Source organism: Suncus etruscus, chromosome 7 (assembly GCF_024139225.1).
Source record: "Suncus etruscus isolate mSunEtr1 chromosome 7, mSunEtr1.pri.cur, whole genome shotgun sequence".
NCBI lineage: Eukaryota > Metazoa > Chordata > Mammalia > Eulipotyphla > Soricidae > Suncus > Suncus etruscus.
In genome coordinates, this window is record NC_064854.1 from 55,461,258 (window position 1) to 55,480,773 (window position 19,516).

General features: G+C 47.9%; 1 protein-coding gene and 1 non-coding gene across 2 annotated transcripts in view; one reads left to right on the forward strand and one right to left on the reverse strand.

The window, feature by feature from the left end:
* Positions 1-5,386: 5,386 nt before the first annotated feature.
* On the reverse strand, positions 5,387-5,490 carry LOC126015223 (U6 spliceosomal RNA). Its single transcript, XR_007498110.1, has one exon. It is a non-coding gene; the product is annotated as a U6 spliceosomal RNA (small nuclear RNA).
* A 6,188-nt stretch (positions 5,491-11,678) lies between these two features.
* The window catches only part of ABL2 (ABL proto-oncogene 2, non-receptor tyrosine kinase), a 57,807-nt gene continuing 49,969 nt past the window's right edge, over positions 11,679-19,516 (forward strand). The window contains exon 1 of the mRNA XM_049776424.1: positions 11,679-11,907. Coding sequence (XP_049632381.1) covers positions 11,745-11,907 — 163 coding nt within the window. The 5' untranslated portion in view covers positions 11,679-11,744. The remainder of the gene's footprint in view (positions 11,908-19,516) is intronic.

Here is a 19,516-nt window from a genome sequence, read left to right on the forward strand (position 1 = left end):
TTTCTTTCTTTCTTTCTTTCTTTCTTTCTTTCTTTCTTTCTTTCTTTCTTTCTTTCTTTCTTTCTTTCTTTCTTTCTTTCTTTCTTTCTTTCTTTCTTTCTTTCTTTCTTTCTTTCTTTCTTTCTTTCTTTCTTTCTTTCTTTCTTTCTTTCTTGTTTTAGTTTTTTGGGCCACCCGGTGACACTCAGGGGTTACTCCTGGCTCTGCGCTCAGAAATCGCTCCTGGCTTGGAACACTGGGGGATCAAACTGCGGTCTGTCCTAGGTTAGCATGCACGCAAGGCAGACGCCTTATGGCTTGCGCCAGTGCTCCCGTCCCTCTGTTGCTATTTCATGTCTCTCACAAACACTCGCATCTGCTAATGCTAGAAAGGGAAGAGATGTCTGATCTCCTACAGAAAGGCCGATTCCCTACAGCCCCCCATGGGCCAGTCTCTCCCTGGCTTTCCTTGGGTGTTTGCAGGACCCTTCTCCACTCTCCTATTCAATGCCCACAGACTGACTTAGTAGCTTTCAAAATTCCAGGTAAGGGGCAGGAGAGATAGCATGGAGGTAGGGCGTGGCCTTGCCTGCAGAAGGATAGTGGTTCGAATCCTGGCATCCCATATGGTCCCCCGAGCCACCAGGAGCAATTTCTGAGTGTAGAGCCAGGAGTAAACCCTGAATGCTGCCGGGTATGACCCAAAAACCAAACCAAACCAAAACAAAACAAAACAAAAAGCCAAAACAAAACAAAATTCCAGGCAAGAATTATTCTTTGCCCCACCTTGGCTTCAGGCCTTTCCTGTCCTAACACAGACTCTCCATCCAGACTCTCAATCCACTGCCCTGTTGGCTCTAATTTTGCTAAATAATGTTGTTTCTCTTTTTGCAGCTATAACCTTAGTCTTTGACACAGTTTTTGGCATATAGTAAGAACATAAATATTTAGGGACTGAATAGTCCTTGTTAGGTCACCTGCACCTTAAAGAGTCAGAACGGAGGCTGGAGTGATAGCACAAGATGAGAGAATTTGCCTTGCATATTGCTGACCCTGTTTCATCCCGTGTGGTCCCCTAGTCCACCAGGAGTGATTCCTGAGTGCTGCTGGGTGTGGCCCCAAAACAAAAAACAAGCAAACAGATAACAGAGTCAGACCAGGATCTAGCACAGGGTTCCTCAAGTTATCCGGCCCATCAGTTGTTTTTTGCTGCTGCTGTTGGTCGTGCTTAGCAACCAACTCACAGTGTGCATGTGTGGGATGTGCGCTGCAATCTCTGACTAAAACTAAAGTCCATGGGCCACTATTGTTCATATTTTTTTTCAAACTATAGTTCAGGGGGCTACAGTGATAGTACAGTGGCAGGGTGTTTGCCTTGCACATGGCCAACCTGGGACCAACCCAGGTTCAATCCCTGACATCCCATATGGTCCCCATGCCAAGGAGCTATTTCTGAACTCAGAGCCAGGAGAACCCCTGAACGCCACTGGGTGCGACCCAAAAGCAAAACAGAAAAACAAAAACTATAGGTCAGCCCTGCAGCAGTCTGAGGGACAATGAGCTGACTCCCTGTTTAAAAAATCTGAGGGCTCCGATCTAGAACCTGCCTTCACCCTTTCCTGCTTTCACTCCTTTCTAAACAGTTATAGAAACCATAGAACCGAAAGACATTCTTTTTTTTTTTTTTTTTTTTTTTTTTGGTTTTTGGGCCACACCCGGTGACGCTCAGGGGTTACTCCTGGCTATGCGCTCAGAAGTCGCTCCTGGCTTGGGGGACCATATGGGATGCCGGGGGATCGAACCGCGGTCCGTCTCCTAGGCTAGCGCAGGTAAGGCAGGCACCTTACCTCGAGCGCCACCGCCCGGCCCGAAAGACATTCTTGCAATAATAAATTTCAGACACAAAAGAGAAAAGAGCTGGAAGTTCCAGCTCACCTCAGGAAGCTCACCACAAAGAGTGATGAATTTAGTTAGAGAAATAACTACATTTTGAACTGTCCTAATATTGAGAATGTATGAGGGAAATGCAGAGCCGGTTTAGAGTACAGGCGGCGTCGGGTGGGGAGGAGGGAGATTTGGGACATGGGTGATGGGAATGTTGCACTGGTGATGGGTGGTGTTCCTTTTATTACTGAAACCCAAACACAATCATGTATGTAATCAAGGTGTTTAAAAAAAAAAAAAAGAATATGTCCTCAACTTTTGGGGAATGAAAAATGCTTTAAATATCAAAAAAAAAAAAAAGAAAAGAAACCATAGAACCAAATGTGTTCCTAAAAATAAACAAAAAAGAATAGAAAAGGAAAGGGGCTGGAGCATTTCCATGGGGAGGGTGCTTGCCTTGCATGCAGTAGACCTGGCTCATGACACCCCACATCCTATATGGTTCCTGAGCCCAACTACTGAGTGCAGCAGAGTCAGAAGTAATTCCTGAGCATTGCTAATGTCCCCTCCCAACAAAATCTAAATAAGTGGGCCAGAGAGATAGCACAGCGATAGGGCTTTTGCCTTGCACACGACTGACCCAGAACAGACCTGAGTTCAATTCCTGACATTCCATATGGTCCCCTGAACTTGCTGGGAGTGATTTCTGAGCACAGAGACAGGAATAACCCCTGAGCACCACTGGCTGTATCTTCACATGTGCCAATCCCTTTCTGTGTGCCTGTGTCCAACCTGGTTTATTTTCCAAGGACACTGGTCACTTAGACTTAGTACTTTCCCAAAGGACTTCTTGATTTTCATGTTTCTTTTGATTTTTGAGCCACATCAGCAATGCTCAGAGCTTCCTCCTTGGTTCTGCAGTCAAGGATTACTCATGTCATGTTCAGGAAACCATATGGATTTTGATAAATTGAATCTGGGTTGGCTGTTTGTAAGATAAATGCCCTCTCCACTGTCCTCTCGCTCTGGCCTCTAAGGGCCTCATTTGAACATGGTTACCTCTTTAAAGGTCTCACCTCCAAATACAGATGCACTGGGGCTTTAGTATAGGAGCTTGGGTGGTGGGGGAAACATAATTCAGCTGCGACGAGAAACTTCATGAGATAGAGTTCAGACCCCTCACTGGGAACAGTATCTATTCCCATCAGTCATGCAGCTCAAGCTGATTCTCAGCTGGCACATTTGTGCCCCTAACCAGGGGATACAGGATCTGAAGAAAAGTCCTTGGCCCATTGCAATGTATCTTCGCTGTTAACTTTGCTGGGTATTTGTGAATCCAAGAACAGTCCCCAGAATGAGAAATTACTTCCCATCCCCTTGTCCCCTTTCGGGGGAAGACCTTGATAATATTTATCCGCAGCAAATAATAATCCACACAGACAAGAAGGATAGGGTTTAAAAGATCGGGCAAGGAGAGCCAGAGAATCCTCCTGCAGCCAGCAGCTTTCACAGAAGGACCCCTCACTCCTGTCCCTCAAGCTATTTATTCCCAACTCCACAGCGCCCCACCTGGAAGGGTTAGGTGGGGCAAAAGTCACAGAACAATCCTAAGGAAACACTTTTTTTTTTTTTTTTTTTTGGTTTTTTTGGGCCACACCCGGCGGTGCTCAGGGGTGACTCCTGGCTGTCTGCTCAGAAATAGCTCCTGGCAGGCTCAGGGGACCATATGGGACACCGGGATTCGAACCAACCACCTTTGGTCCTGGATCGGCTGCTTGCAAGGCAAACGCCGCTGTGCTATCTCTCCGGGCCCAGGAAACACTTTTATATACAATTCCAAGAATCATCTTATGGAAACTTTTTCATATGCTACAGCCCATACACTGTTGGCTCCAGTTTGATCCCCAGTACCTCTAGGGGTCACTCTCCAGCACAGAGCCAGGAAAAAAACAAATTAATGCCACAGACTAGTGGTAGGGTTCTTGGCCTGGCATGCAGCCGCCCCTGGTTCAATCCCAGAATACCCATATGGTCCCCTGAACACCTCCATGCTGCTGTTTGAGGAAAAGCTACTGGGCCACCATAGAGAAGTGAAACTGCCCCTTTCATGTAAATTTAAACTGGCCCCAAGAAATCTCAAAAGTCCAATCTGTAATATCACCCCACATACTGGGGGCAATTATAGGGATTCTGCCATCAGGGGTTCCTGGTGCTCCTACACTGTGTGAGAACTTTAAAGCATGCCAAGTGCGTGCAGGGGACCCAGACACTGCAACAATAGCAAAGGGCAGGAGTCTTCATTTTGGAGGATTCCCCCCCTTTTATTATAATAATTTTATTTTGACCAAAGTGGATTACATATCTTTCGTTGTTTTTTTTTTGTTTTGTTTTGTTTTTGTGGTTTTTGGGTCACACCCGGCAGTGCTCAGGGGTTATTCCTGACTCCAGGCTCAGAAATTGCTCCTGGCAGGCACGGGGACCATATGGGACACCGGGATCCGAACTGATGACCTCCTGCATGAAAGGCAAACACCTTACCTCCATGCTATCTCTCCGGCCCCGGATTATATATCTTTCACAGTAATATTTTAGGTACATTAACATTGAATCAGGGGATTCCCATCATCAAAGTTGTCCTCCCTCCACCCTCGTTCTCAGCTTGCATCGCATATCCTAGCTCCCTTACCCCCCAGGCTGCTAGTATAGGTAGCTCCCTCTGTGTCTAACTTGTTGTAGATTGGGAATTGATTCTTTTGTTGCTGGTTTTGGAATTGTGTTTAAGTCGATCATTTTTATTACTACTTCGTGATCATATGACTGTTTGGTCTTGGTTCCCTCCATTATTTCCCCCTCAATTTGAGAGGCGAAGCAAGGTGGTTCAAGTTTTGTGGTTCTGTTTGAAGAAAAGAAAAGCAATAAAATGGGGTAAAAAAAAACAAACAAGCCAAAATGGGTGGAGTCCTTAGCAGGGGTCTCAAATTCTCGGCCCTCGGGCCACAAACGGCCCTCCATACAACATTTTGTGGCCCTGCCCTAGAGGAATCTTTTTTTGTTTTGTTTTATTTTAGTTGTTTGGGTCACACCCCCCAATGTTCAAGGCTTACTACTGACTTTGCACTCAAGGATCACCCCGACTTTGCCTCCTGCGGCCCCCAGGTAAATTGAGTTTGAGACCCCTGCCTTAGAGGCTCTCAACTTCAGTTTGAGGGAAGAAAGGGAAAAAGGAAGAGAGACATCACAGCAATACAAAAAGAAATAGCAAACAAAAAAATCCAATGAGCACTACAGCATTAAAGACAAGCACCACATAATAATCACATCCTAGGGGCCGGGCGGTGGCGCTGGAGGTAAGGTGCCTGCCTTGCCTGCGCTAGCCTAGGACGGACCGCGGTTCGATCCCCCGGCGTCCCATATGGTCCCCCAAGAAGCCAGGAGCAACTTCTGAGCGCATAGCCAGGAGTAACCCCTGAGCGTCACAGGGTGTGGCCCAAAAACCAAAAAAAAAAAAAAATAACCACATCCTAAAAATATGGAACGCTTCACGAATTTGCATGTCATCCTTGAGCAGGGGTCATGCTAATCTCTGTATTGTTCCAATTTTAGTATATGTGCTGCTGAAGCGAGCACAGGATTCCCCTTTTTTAAATTATTTTTAAATTTTTGGTTTTGGGGTCACACCTGGTGATGCTCAGAGCTTACTCCTGGTTGCCCTGTGCTCAAGCATCAATTCTGGCAGTTTTCAGAGAACCCTATGAGATGCCGGTAACCAAACCCAGATCAGTTGTACGCAGGCAAACATTATACTATCATTCTGACACACACCCCTGTTTTCTCTCTCTCTCTTTCTTTCTTTGTTTTGGGGGGTCACACCCAGCAGCACTCAGGGGTTACTCCTGGCTCTGCACTCAGAAGTCACTCCTGGTAGGCTCAGGGGACCATGTGGGATGCTGGGATTCTAACTAGGGTCCACCCTGTATTGGCCGCATGCAAGACAAACACCTTACTACTGTGTTATCTCTCCGGCCCCTCTCTCCCTCCCTCCCTCCCTCCCCCCCCTCTCTGTCTCTCTATCTCTCTGTCTCTCTCTGTCTCTCTGTCTCTGTCTCTGTCTCTCTGTCTCTCTGTCTCTCTGTCTCTGTCTCTGTCTCTGTCTCTGTCTCTGTCTCTCTGTCTCTGTCTCTCTCTGTGTCTGTCTCTGTCTCTGTCTCTCTCTGTGTCTGTCTCTGTCTCTGTCTCTCTCTCTCTGTCTCTCTCTGTCTCTCTCTCTCTGTCTCTGTCTCTGTCTCTCTCTCTCTGTCTCTGTCTCTCTCTCTGTCTCTCTCTCTCTCTCTCTCTGTCTCTCTCTCTCTCTCTCGTCACACCTGGTGGTGCTCAGGGGTTACTTCTGGCTCTGTGCTCAGAAATTGCCCTTGGCAGCAAAGGGAACCATAAGGGATGCTGTGATTCAAACCACAATTCGTCCTGGATTGGCTGCTTGCAAGGCAGTCACCCTACCACTATACTATCTCTCTGGCCCCTCTCTCTTTTATTTTTTTGTTGTTTTGTTTTGGGGATAACCCAACCATGCTCAGGGGTCACTTGTGGCTCTAAGTCAGAAATTACGCCTGGCAGGCCTGAGGGGACTGTAGGGGATGCTGAGAATCAAACCTGAATTGGCCCTTTGAAAGACAATTGCTCTCCCTGCTGTGCTATATTACTTTACACACACCCACATATTCTCTATTGACAGAGCTTTCTCTCTTTCATCTCTCTCCCTCTTTTATTTTATTTTATTACTATTATTATTATTATTATTATTTTGGGTTTTTGGGTCACATCAGCAGCACTCAGAGGTTACTCCTGGCTCTACGCTCAGAAATTGCTCCACTCCAAGCAGGCTCAGGGACCATATGGGATGTTGGGATTCGAACTACCATCCTCTGCATGCAAGGCAAATGCCCTATCTTCATGCTATCTCTCGGCCCCTCTACATTTTTTTAATAAAAACCCTTTTGCTTTAATAAATATTAATAATTAGGGGCTAGAGAGATAGTACAGCAGGTAGAACACTTACTTTACATGCATCAGATCCTGGTTCAATCTCAGGCACCATATATGATCCCCTAAACCCCAGCAGGAGTGATCCTTGAGCACTAAGGCAGGGGTAAGCTCTAAGCACTGCTTTCTGTGGCCCCAAATAAAATCCTAATAATCAACAACTAGGTTCGCTATACTATATAATAAGCTACATGTTAAGTGAATTAAGTTAGGGATGTCATTATTGCCATAGAAAGGAAAGAGTGGATTTATTAATTTAAAATCGTAGATAGGGGGCCAGAGAGATAGCATGGAGGTAGGGTATTTGCCTTGTATGCAGAAGGATGGTGATTCAAATCCCAACATCCCATATGGTCGTCCTAGCCTGCCAGGAGCGATTTCTGAGTGTAAAGCCAGAATTAACCTGAGTGCAGCCGGGTGTGACCCAAAAACAAAACAAAACAAAAAAATCTGTAGATGTTTAGATGGCTACTGGTAACTTTGCCAATCATTTAAAATAGGCCTTTTAATAATTTATAGTTGTTGAATCAAAACATATTGACTCATAGACCTGGAGGGGGGATAAAAAAAACAACAAAGGGTCATTTAATTCATCTTTTTATTTTCAAAGAGGAGAATTTAATTCTATGCAGGCTAGATAAAAATCCTCCTCCTCATTGTTATCCAAAAAATCTTTTAAAGTGTAATATATAAAAGGATCTGTGTCTGGCACTCTGTAGGCATTTAAAGATTTAATATAACATCAATACAGAGACAAACCTCACATAAACAAAATCCAAAGTACTGCATGTACAAATAGTTTTATAAAAAAGGGATTAAAGAATATGTGCAAATAAAAAAGAATATATGCACAGAGAGGAGAGAGAGTACAGGGAGGGCACTTGCCTTATATATAGCTGACACGGATTTGATTCCCAGCATCCCATGGGGTCCTCTAAGCACTGCCAGAAGTGACTTTGAGTGCAGGTAGGAGGAACCCTTGAACATCGACGGGGGTGGCCCCCAAACAAAGACAAAATAGAATCCTTTTTGAAAAAATGAGCTCCCTCTGGAGATCCCTGTGGAGATTCACTTTATAGTAGTATTTCTTCATCTTTATCCTACCATCACTTCCTTTATTTGGGGGCATACCTGGTGGGGTTTGGGGCTTACTCTTGGCTCTATACTCAGAAATCATTCATTGGAATTTCTTTTTTGTTTTGTTTTGTTTTGGGGCCACACCCGGTGGCACTCAGGGGTTACTCCTGGCTCTGCCCTCAGAAATCACCCCTGGCAGGCTCAGGGGACCATATGGGATGCCGGGTATCAAACCCAGGTCCATCCTGGGTTGGCCATGTGCAAGGCAAACACTCTACTGCTGCTGTGTGTCCTCAGCTGTAGTTCAATGGGTTTGCCAGTCTGTAGCCTTGCTCCATGATCTAAGTTTGAGCCTCCTTTCAGGCTTAAAACTGGTGAAAGATGACAATATTTTTGTTGTTATAGGTACAAATAGTAAGTGATTGTATGACACTTTTTTTTTGGTGTGTGTGTATGTGAATGATCTTTGGGCCACATCCAGCTGAGATCAGGGCCTATTCCTGGCTCTGCACTCAGTAATTTCTTCTGGTGGGCCATATGGGGTGCTGGGGGTTGAACCTGTGTTGGCCTTGTGCAAGGTAAATGCCCTATGTGCTCTGGCCCCTGTTTCTTTCTTTCTTTCTTTTTTTTTTTTCCTTCCCTAGACTAGACTCTGTACTCAGGGGACCAAATATGGTGCCAGGATTTTCATCATGCAAAGCTAGAAACTTAATCTCTATACTTTATTTTTGGCTCAGATTTTTTTTTTTTTTTGGTCACACCAGTGGCGCACAGGGATTACTCCTGGCTCTGCACTCAGAAATTGCTCCTGGAGTCCTGTTTTGAACCACACAGTCTCACTTCAGAGTTCTGTCCTTTTTCTGTCCTCTTAAGGCAAGGTGAATTCATAGAGGCCAGATTCTTGGCCCAAATAAAGTCTCTTAAATAATCAAAATTAAGCAGGGAGGCAGGGGCCAGAGAGATAGTGCACTGGGTAGGACACTTGCCTTGCACATGGCTGACCCAGTTTGATCCCCGGTACTACATAGAATCTCCTGACCCTGCCAGGAGTGATACCTGAAAGCAGAGCCAGAGTTTGCTCAGGAACACAGCCATTTTTATTTTTTGGTTTCTGGACCAGATCCATTGGTGCTCAGGGGTTACTCCTGGCTTTGCACTCAGAAATCATTCCTGGGACGGAGAGATAGCACAGTGATAGGGCGTTTGCCTTGCACACAGCCGCCCAGGAGGGACGTGGGTTCAAATCCCAGCATACCATATGGTCCCCGTGCTTGCCAGGAGCGACTTCTGAGTACAGAGCCAGTAGTAACCCTTGAGCACTTCCGGGTGTGACCCCCCCAAAAAAAAAAAACCCCAAACAAATAGAAATCATTCCTAGCAGGCTCAGGGGACCATACAGGATGCCAGGGATTGAACCCGGGTTGGCCACATGCAAAGCAAATGCCCTACCCTCTGTACTATTATTCCAGCCCCCAAAATAATTTTTTTTTTCGGTTTTTGGGTTATACCCGGTGGCGCTTAGGGGTTACTCCTGGCTCTATGCTCAGAAATTACTCCTGGCAGGCTCGGGGAACCATATGGGATGCTGGGATTCGAACCACCATCCTTCTGTATGCCAGGCTAACACCCTACCTCCATGCTATCTCTCTGGTCCCCAAAATAATACTATTAATGTCATGAAGCCAGAGAGATAGTACAGGGAATAAAGTGCCTTCCTTGTATGCAGCTGATCTTGGTTCAACACCTGGGACCCTGAGTATTGTTATGAGCAATCCCTGAGTACAGAGCCACGAGTAGTCCCTGATCACATCAGAATATAGCCTAGGGGCTGGAGAGACAGCATGGAGATAGGGCGTTTGCCTTGTAAGCAGAAGGACGGTGATTCGAATATGGCATCTCATATGGTCCCCCGAGCCTACCAGGAGCAATTTCTGAGCATAGAGCCAGGAGTAACCCCTGAGCACTGCCGGGTGTGACCCAAAAAACAAAAAGAATATAGCCTAAACTACTATATTTCCTTCCAAATACAGACAAATCTAAAACTGGGGACTGGGTTCTCTGATAAAGTGCTTGCCTTGCATGCATGAGTTTCCGTTTGATCCCAAAAACGGGGGGGGGGGGGGAATCAAAGATTGACGACAGCACAGCAGGCCTGTTACAGGCATTTATGCCAATAAGCAGGGGCCAGAGCGACCATTCAAAGAGTAGGGTGTTTGCCCTTCACGCAGCTAACCTGGGTTCAATCCCTGACATCCTATATGGTTTCCAAGCCTGCCAGGAGCAATTTATGAGTGCAGAGCCTGGGTAATCCCTGAATGCCGCAGGATGTGGTCCAAAACCAAACCAAAACAAAAGCAAACAACACTTTTTGCTGCAGACACTGCAAGTTGGACCGCGTGCACAGCATGTAACCAGGCCAGAAGCTCAGGTTTACTGCCAAGCTTTTGCAGGGATATGAGCAACGCGCTAGTGCTTAAATGGTACAGGAGCAATTGTAATATGAGGGAGGAGAGACAAACACAATTGAACATCACAAACTAATTTTAAAAAATTGACAAGGAAGCCATTCACTAGAGCCTGTTTTTCTTTGGGGGAGGGATACAGGGCTTACTCTTAGCTCTGTGCTCAGAAATTAAGGGGCACAGACAATATGGGACGCTGGAGATCAAACTTGGGTTGGCTGCGTGCAAGGCCTCTGTGCTATTGCTCAGGCCCCATGTGAGAACTTCTTTACTAGCTGCATTTAACAATCTGCCTAGTTTTTGTTTTTGATTTTGGTTCTTTTCTTTTCTTTTTTTTTCTTTTTTGGTCACACCCATTGGTGCTCTTGGGTTACTTTCTGGCTCTACACTCCTCAGGTAAAGAGAAACCATATGGGATGCAGAAGATTGAGCTCAGGTCGGCTGTATGCTAAACAAACACTCTCCTGGCTGTGCTATCTCTCCGGTCCCAGAAATCTGCATAGTTTTATTTCTTTTTTGCATTTTTGGGTCACACCCGGTGACGCTCAGGGGTTAGTCCTGGCTCTGCGCTCAGAAATGGCTCCTGGCAGGTTCGGGGGACCATATGGGATGCTGGGATTCGAACCACCGTCCTTCTGCATGCAAGGCTCCTGGCTTGGGGAACTATATAGGAAACCGGGGGGAATCGAACCGCGGTCCGTCCTTGGCTAGCAGTTGCAAGGCAGACGCCTTACTCCCTGCAACGTCGCTTCGGCCCCTGGCAGGGCCGATTTGACAGGTCGGGGGGCGGGCCAGGGAAGAACATCAGCTCCAGGCCCTCCTGGCCCCACCTCCACCCCACGCTTACGCCAACGAAAGCGTGGTAAGGGCTAGAGCGGCTCGTGGGAGGACCGAAGGTGAGCGAGAGGGGTCCCGACGCGAACACACCACGCGGGAGAGAGCGGGCGTCGCATGTAGACGTGCGAGCCGTCCAATGGGGAGCCGGGGCGGGGCTCCGGGAGGCGGGCCTAGCCCTGCCAGTGGACGTGTCCTATACGTAGCCCCGCCCACGGGCGGGAGACGCTCTGCCCCGCGTTCGGCCGGCGCTCGGTGGTTTTAAAGATGGCGGCGGCGTTGGGGGCGCGGAGCGGCGGGCGGGGAAGGGAGACGGCGAGCGCCTGAGGCGCCTCTCGCGGGGGGGAGCCGGCCCGGTTCCCGTGACGACTGAGGGGAGAGGCCTGAGGAGAGAGAGGCCCCCCGAGTTCGGAGCCGAGGAGGCATGTGAGCGGGGAGCCGGCGGGGCCGCGGGACTACGCGAGCGCCGGGATGGGGCAGCAGGTGGGCCGCGTCGGGGAGGCGCCGGGGCTGCCGCCGCCCCAAGCCCGCGGGACCCGGGGCAGCAGCAACAGCGCAGCCAGGCCCTGCGGCCGCCGGCGGGACCTGGCGGGGCGCCCCGCCGACGCGGGCTTCAATATCTTCACGCAGCACGGTGAGTGGGCGCCGGGGGTGGGGTGCTCGCGGTGCCCGGGCTGCCCCTCGGCCGCTGCCATCTGGGCCCGGGACGGGAGGAGGCGGCGAGGCTCAGCCCTTCCCTGCCCCCTTCCCCTGGCAGCTCCGAGCGGGCGAGGGGGCTCTCGGGGTGCATGGGCGAGGAGGCATGAGCTCGTGCAAATGGATCTGTTGGCGCAGAGGACCCCTCATTCCACCCCGCAGTCCTCCTCCTCTTCCTCCTCCTCCTCTTCCTTATTCCCTAAGGGATTGGGGTGCTGGGCTCCCCGAAGGTTGGATGGAGAAAGTGAAGGTGCTAGGAGATATAAGGGTCGGGAATGTGTAAACGGTGCCCGGAGTGGAAGAGTGGGGGGGGGTCTTCCCCCTGTGAGGTCGAATGGGAGCCCGCTCAGTATATGGGACAATCCCCCCTTTCCTTTTTCTCCTCCCACGTTCTCCCTTTTCTCCCCCACTATTGCAAAATTTGCAGGACTCTTTAGGGACCCTCTGGGTCTTTTGCAGCTGGACCCTGATTCTGAGATGGCTGCTGGGGGCTTAGGGATGGATATGGGAAGGGTTGGGAATGTAGGTGAGGATTGAGGGTGTAGCCTACCCCAAAGCCTCGTGAATAGTGCACATGTCTGTTACGTGTCTGTATCTCTGTGGATAAACCCCTTGCATGAACCCTAGAGTTTATGCGTGCCTTTTTGTTATCCTCCTTTTCCCCCCCTTCAAACTCTTCAAACTCTTACTTACATAGACCGGATCAGTCAAAAATCATATGCTTCCGGGGTTTGTATTATTGAACTCCATGTGGTACTTTTTTCCATGTAATGGATGAACATGCCCAGAAATAGCATATTTAAGAAGGGAGGCAGGGAAAAAATAAAAAGAAAAGAAAAATACTTCTGATATTTTTCTCCCTCTACATTGCTGTGGACTCACAGGGCCCTCTGCGTTTCCTCTGAGGCGCCACGGGGCCCTGGAGACCACTTTTCCACAGGAAGGAAGAGTGGCGAGGGGGGGGGGGGAAAGAAAAACAAAACTGACCTTCATGGTGCGGAGACACCCTGAAACCCCAAGAGCGAGACCGTGGTGTTCGCCTATGAAGGGCTGAATTGTCCCCGATCAGAGAGGCAGCAATATGGAGTTTCGCTGGAGAGGTGAGGGGAGGCGGAGAAAAAGGGGGCTCCACACCGCTCAGCCCAGGGAAGAGAGGCAAAGAAAGAAGTGGTCGCTGTTTGTTCGCCATGGCACCTGGGAAGAAGTGCTGGTACCCCAAGAGCCCATAGATAGGCCATGTGGATTCGGGGATTATGCTTTATGAGCAAGTGAATCTGCTTATTAATGGAGGTGAAAGGGGTTTGGGGCTCTTCAAACTGGTAGTGTCCCCTGCTCAGGATCAGCAGCCACTTCTCGCGCATTACTGTCTTCTTCATCTTTATGCCTCTGCTTCCCCAATCCCGGGAGGAAGGACTACTGGAATGATGGCCCAGAGAGGCAACCAGCTTCTCAGGGCAGAGTAGGGGGATGGGATGGGGATGAGTTAGGGTGCTCTCAGAGCCCGAGATAGTGGTGGACCCTTTCTCCTAGTGTCTTATTCAGCAAAGAGGGCACAAGGCCCTATGGGCATTGGTGGGGAGCTTGCAGAATTGGGGGTGATTGCAGGGCAGAAGTGGCACAGCAAATCCTGCTTGGACCTGCTCCATCTGGTCCCCTGTGTTTAGCCCCAGCTTTGGGGTTCTCTATATATGAGATGAGGCGTCAGACTGGATGGTCCCTAAATCCTCTTGTAAATGTTGCTTGACTAATCGGAAGCAGTGGGAAGACCAAAGCTTTGGAGGGGTTGGGTTCGAGAAATGTGGCCTGAGGTGAGGCTTGAGCTACTGTCATCTTGAGCCTGCCTGTCGAATGGGTGCTAGAGATTGGGATGCCCGTGAACAGCATCATGTTTGATCCACAAAGTGGGGGGTGGGGTGGTGGTGATCAGGTACACCTGTTGTATACCAGGCTCAGGTGTGGTGATCTTCGGGAAGAAGATCTTCGGGAAGAAGTAGAGGAAGAAAGAACAGAGGACAGTGTGCAGTCTCTTTACTTCCCACCTGGATCTGGCTGGAGCTTTAGCGCAGTGGGAAGGTGTTTGCCTTGCACACAGCCAACCCAGGTTCGGTCTGTGGCACCTTGGGTTACTTTCCTGAGCTCACCAGGAGTGATTGCATCACTGGTTGTGGGGGGGCACTAACCCTCCAAAAAAAGAAGGAGATTACTTAGAGAATACCTGGACTTCCTGATTATTTCTTGGGAGATAATTTCCACCCAAAAAGATCTGTACAGGGGCCGGAGCAATAGTACAGTGGGGGGTGGGGTGGGTGGAGAGATAGCACAGCGGTAAGGCGTTTGCCTTAGACGCAGAATGACGGGGTTCAAATCCCGGCATCCCATATGGTCCCCCGAGTCTGCCAGGAGCGATTTCTGAGCATAGAGCCAGGAGTAACCCCTGAGCTCTGCCGGGTGTGACTCAAAAACCAAAAAAAAAAGAAAAAAGTACAGTGAGTAGGGCATTGATCTTACACATGGCCGATCTAGGTTTGATTCCCCACATTCCATATGGTCCCTGTGCCTGCCAGGAGTAATCCCTGAGCCTTGCCGGGTGTGCCAAAAAATAAAAAATCAGTTTAGTGGGATTACTTGATATAAATATGATATTTAAAGATAAATATACATATATATGTTGGGGCCCAAGCTATAGTACTGTGAGTAGAGAGGGCATTTATCTTGTACTGACCAACTTGGGTTTGATCCTTGGCATCCCATATAGTCCTCTGAGCACTGCTCTGAGTGATACCTGAGTGCAGAGCCAGGAGTAAACCCTGAGTATTGCCAGGTATGGCTCCCAAACAAAAAATCCCAGCTGGGTCTGAATCCCACCTCAGCTGCCAATGATCTGAGCTAGCGTGGGCAATTAATTCCCTGGGCTCCTCAATTGAACCTTGGACTTGGCGTGTGTAAACTGAGGCTAATAACAGTACCTAGTATCTGGAGCAGTGGCCCGCAGACAGATCGCAGTTGTAAAGCTGGGAAACTGGCTCCCTCCATGCCTGACTGCTGATCAGAGAAGAGGCTGTGCAGGACAGGGACAAATCACAGCATGACATTGCTCTGGATGGAGCTAGAGAACAGATGCTAAGCAGTCGGAGTAACACCTGGCACCTAGGAAGAGCCAATATTAGGTGCCCCCATTACTATTGCTACTATGACTTTTTCTTTGAGGAGGGGCACACCTGGCTATGTTTTGGGGGTACTCCTGGTTCTGCACTCAGGAATAACTCCTGAACAGGGTTCAGGGAACCTTCAGGGGTGACAGGGATTGAACCCAGGTTGGCTGTATTCAAGGCAAGTGTGCTCCCCACATTGTAACTATCAGCCCCTGCTACTACTATTTAAAAAACGAATGACGAAGCCCAGGAGGGAGAGTGCAGGGGCGAAGGGTACTTGCCTTGCACCCAGCAAACCCAAAGTCTCCTGAATCCTGCTAGGAATTATTCTTTTGCTTGTTTGCTTTTGGGCCACATGCATTGACTCTTAGGGGTTAGTTACCCTGGCTATGCGCTCAGAAATTGCTCCTGGCTTGGGGGACCATATGGGACGCCGGGGAATCGAACCGTGGTATGTCCTAGACTAGCAGTGGAGGCAAGGCAGACGTTTTACCGCTTGCGCCACTGCTCCAGCCCAGGAATTATTCTTGAGTGCAGAGCCAGGAGTAAACCCTGAGCACCAAAAACAAAAATGAAAAATAAAATAAGAATGAGTTAAAGACTATTACAAGGTTTTGAAATGGGTTGAGATGATAACATTGTTTTGTTTGGGGGGTGTTGGGAATAGAGAGTTGGACTACACTTAGTAGTACCTAAGCCTTACTCTATTTTCTTTCTTTCTTTCTTTTTTTTTTTTTTTTGATTTTTGAGTCACACCCGGCAGTGCTCAGGGGTTACTCCTGGCTCTACACTCAGAAATCGTTCCTGGCAGGCTGGGGGGACCATATGGGATGCCTGGATTTTAACTACCAACCTTCTGCATGCAAGGCAAATGCCTTACCCACATGCTATCTTTCCGGCCCCAAGCCTTACTCTTGTTTCTGTGCTTAGCGTGCCCAGGATCAAACCCATGTTGCATGAAAGACATATCTCTATACTATATCTCAGGTTCTGAGATGATCATTCTTTTGACTGGTTTGGAAGCTAAAAGTGTATTTTTTTTTAAATCAGACTTTATCCTTTCAAAGATGGAAACAGTAAGATTGTTGTAAAGACTGAAAGAAAAAAAATATTGCAGCATTCAGAGTTATCAAGGCGTTTGCCTTGCATGCGGCTGGCCTGGGTTTAATCCCCAGCATCTCATTCAGTGTCCCCTGAATCATTCCCACTCAGAATGATTCCTGAGTGCAGAAACAGGAGTCGGCACTGAGAATCATGAGTGAGATCCCAAAACAAAACGAAACAAAGGTGAAGATACTGGATCAGTTTCTCAACCATGGCAGCACTGAATGAATCAGCGGGTTGGGTCAAAAAAACTCAATAGAACTATCATTTGACATTAAAAAACTAGGTTTAATTTCTTTGGTCTTTCTAATTGGTCAAGAAGGAAAGTCTTTTTTTTTTTTTTTTTTTTTGATTTTTGGGTCACACCCGGCAGTGCTCAGGGGTTATTCCTGGCTCCAGGCTCAGACATGCTCCTGGCAGGCACAGGGGACCATATGGGACGCCTGGATTCTAACCGATGACCTCTGCATGAAAGGCAAACGCCTTACCTCCATGCTATCTCTCTGGCCCCAAGGAAAGTCTTATGTGATTTAAACAAAACCAGTGTGAAAGGTTGAGAGATGCACTCCAGATTTGTGATTTCTTCTTCAGCTCTCCTTGGGGGAACTTACCCCATTCTATACCAGCCCAAGCTGTCAGCAGGTCCCCTGCATGCTCTGTCTGCCATCTCCCTTGTCCTGGAGGCTTTCAAAAGGGCCTCTGCACCCAAAGCATAAATTGACTCTCAGGAATGAAAAGAAGTTCATGCCCAACCAAAAAAGTTGCTGCTTGCCTGTGAGGGCAGCTCAGAGTGAAGAGACTTTGGAAATCAAGTCTGGGAGAAGTGGGTCCGTGCATGGTATATCGGGCATAGCACGGAATCGGAACTATTTGTGCTTGCTTCAGTTTGTGGGTACAGCTTCTTGGAGCTCAAGGGGTACTCCCAGTACTCACAGATGGAAGTGCTCTGGGACCAGGCAGAGCATTCACTCTGGCCCTATGAGCTCTTCTCCTGAGCCTGCATTGCTCTGGTGGTTCTGAAGCATGACCACAATCAACCACACAGCCGCAGCCGGAAACTGGCCCGTCACATTCATCTTGGATTCCACCTGGAACCAGAACCAGGAAAACTCTGGAGGGTGGGGCTAAAGAAAGAGGACAATGGGGAGGGCTGGGTGCAGAGTTAGGAATAACCCCTGAGCACCATCAGGTATCCCCCCAACCCCAAGAAACCTCCAAAACAAAGAAAAGGAACCATTTGTCAATCTACAATTTTGATTTTTAATAAGCATATAGATAGATACCTCTTGGTATGTTTATAATGTCCTTGTATGTTTATATTCAAAATATATTGAGGCTTTTTTTTCTTGTTTGTTTTGGTTTTGGGGCCATACCTCATGGTGCTCGGGTTACTCCTGGCTTTGTGCTTAGGAATTATTCTTGCAGTTTCGGGTACAGGGTGTAGGGGATTGAACCCGGGCTGTTCGTATGCAAAGGCATGTGCCCTCCTCAGAGCTATGCCATTCATTGTTCTGGCCTCTTTTTTGTTTTTCTGTGCTGGAGCCTTACACATGAGACATGTGCTCTACTGCTGAGCCTCCTCCAATGCTATGCCTGCTGTTGTCTGTTTCTGTCTCTTGAGATGGATGAAGCTTCCACAGTGGCCTGCCAGGACTATATCTGTATGCCCTGCCTGTGGGTTGAGACTCTGATACTAGGATCTAAAGGAGCATTTGGTTGGAGGGGGCTATTGGGGTTATACAGTGGGCAGGGTGCTTTGTTCAATCCCTAGCACCCCAGATGGTTTCCCAAACCCTGCCAGGAATGATCTCTGAGTATAGAGCCAGGAATGATCCCTGAGCATCACTGGATGTCTCACTAAATATATATATATATATATAAAATAGAAATAAAAGAGCAGGCAGTAATGTACATAGTATTTGGGGTGTTGGTTATAATCTTTTTATTAAAAAACTTTTTTTATCACACTTGGCAAGGCTCAGGGACTGCCCCTGGCTTTGTTCTAAGGGACCATGTATGCTGAGCTTCCTACTTGCAAAGCCTGTCCTTTAGCCTGCATGCTTTCTCTGACCCCTCATGGTGATAGCCTTAGCCTTTGGATGAGAGGGACAGAAGGATTTAAAAAGCCTTTGTACCTCTTTCCCATCTATAAGATTGCATACTTTGCTTTTTCCTCCTGGAATTTTAGAAGTTGTTAGGGGGTTGTAATAGGAACCAGCAAAAATACATTTGGCTAAGGGCCTGAGCAATAGCATAGCAGGTAAATAGCAGGTAGGGCATTAGCCTTGTACATGGCCAAACCGGGTTTGATTCCTGGCATCCCATATGGTCCCCTGAACCTAACAGGAGTAATAGAACCAGGAATAATCCCTGAATGCCACTGGGTATGGCCCCAAAACCAACATATGGTATGTGTATATGCACACACATGCACACATATATGTTTGGCTATTATCAGGGCATGACGGGGCTGGAGTGCTAGTACAGTGGGGTGGGTGCTTGTCTTGCACACAGCTGAACCAGGTTCAATCCCTAGAATCCCAAATGGTCCCTGAGTTCCACCAGCAGTGATTCCTGAGTGCAGAGCCATGAGTAACCCCTGAACATCATCAGGTGTGACCCAGTTCTCTCTCCTCCCATGTGAACATGTATGTTTTGCTGTGAAACTGAGAGACTATAACATGCAGGATGTCTTGTGCTTATTCCTAGCACTGCAGGGTCCCCAGAGCACAGAAACAGGAGTAGTACCTGAGCTGGGTCACCTGTGGCCCTTAATCCAAATTAGACAGAAACACATAAGCGAGGATTTGCATTCTGCTTATCAGTTCAGACTGGTTGTCAGAAAACTGCTGATATTGTGTGCTATTGCATACTTGTGTAAAAGTATTTGTGTAAATGACTCTGGGCTTCCAAGATTCTACATTTGTAAGGGTTGGTTTCTTGTATCTTTCTTACATAGTACCCTGCTACTAATAGATATTCTTGAAGAATTGTGGAGTGTTTCTGTTTGTTTGGTTTTGGGGCATACTCTTGGTTCTGCAATCAGGCAATATGTGGCCGTGTTCAGGGAACCATATGGGGTGCTGGGGAATCAAAAGTAAGTTGGCCATATGCAAAGCAAGTGTCCTCCCGGCTGTACCATCATCTCCCCGAAACCATGGATTAGTAAAGTTTTCTTTGATAAGATTGAGAAAACTCAGCATTATTCATTATTCTTTTTCCTCAGTCAGCGTAAATTAGATGTAGAAGCTGCTAATATGCTAGGACATTTGTTTGGGATGTTTTGGAGGG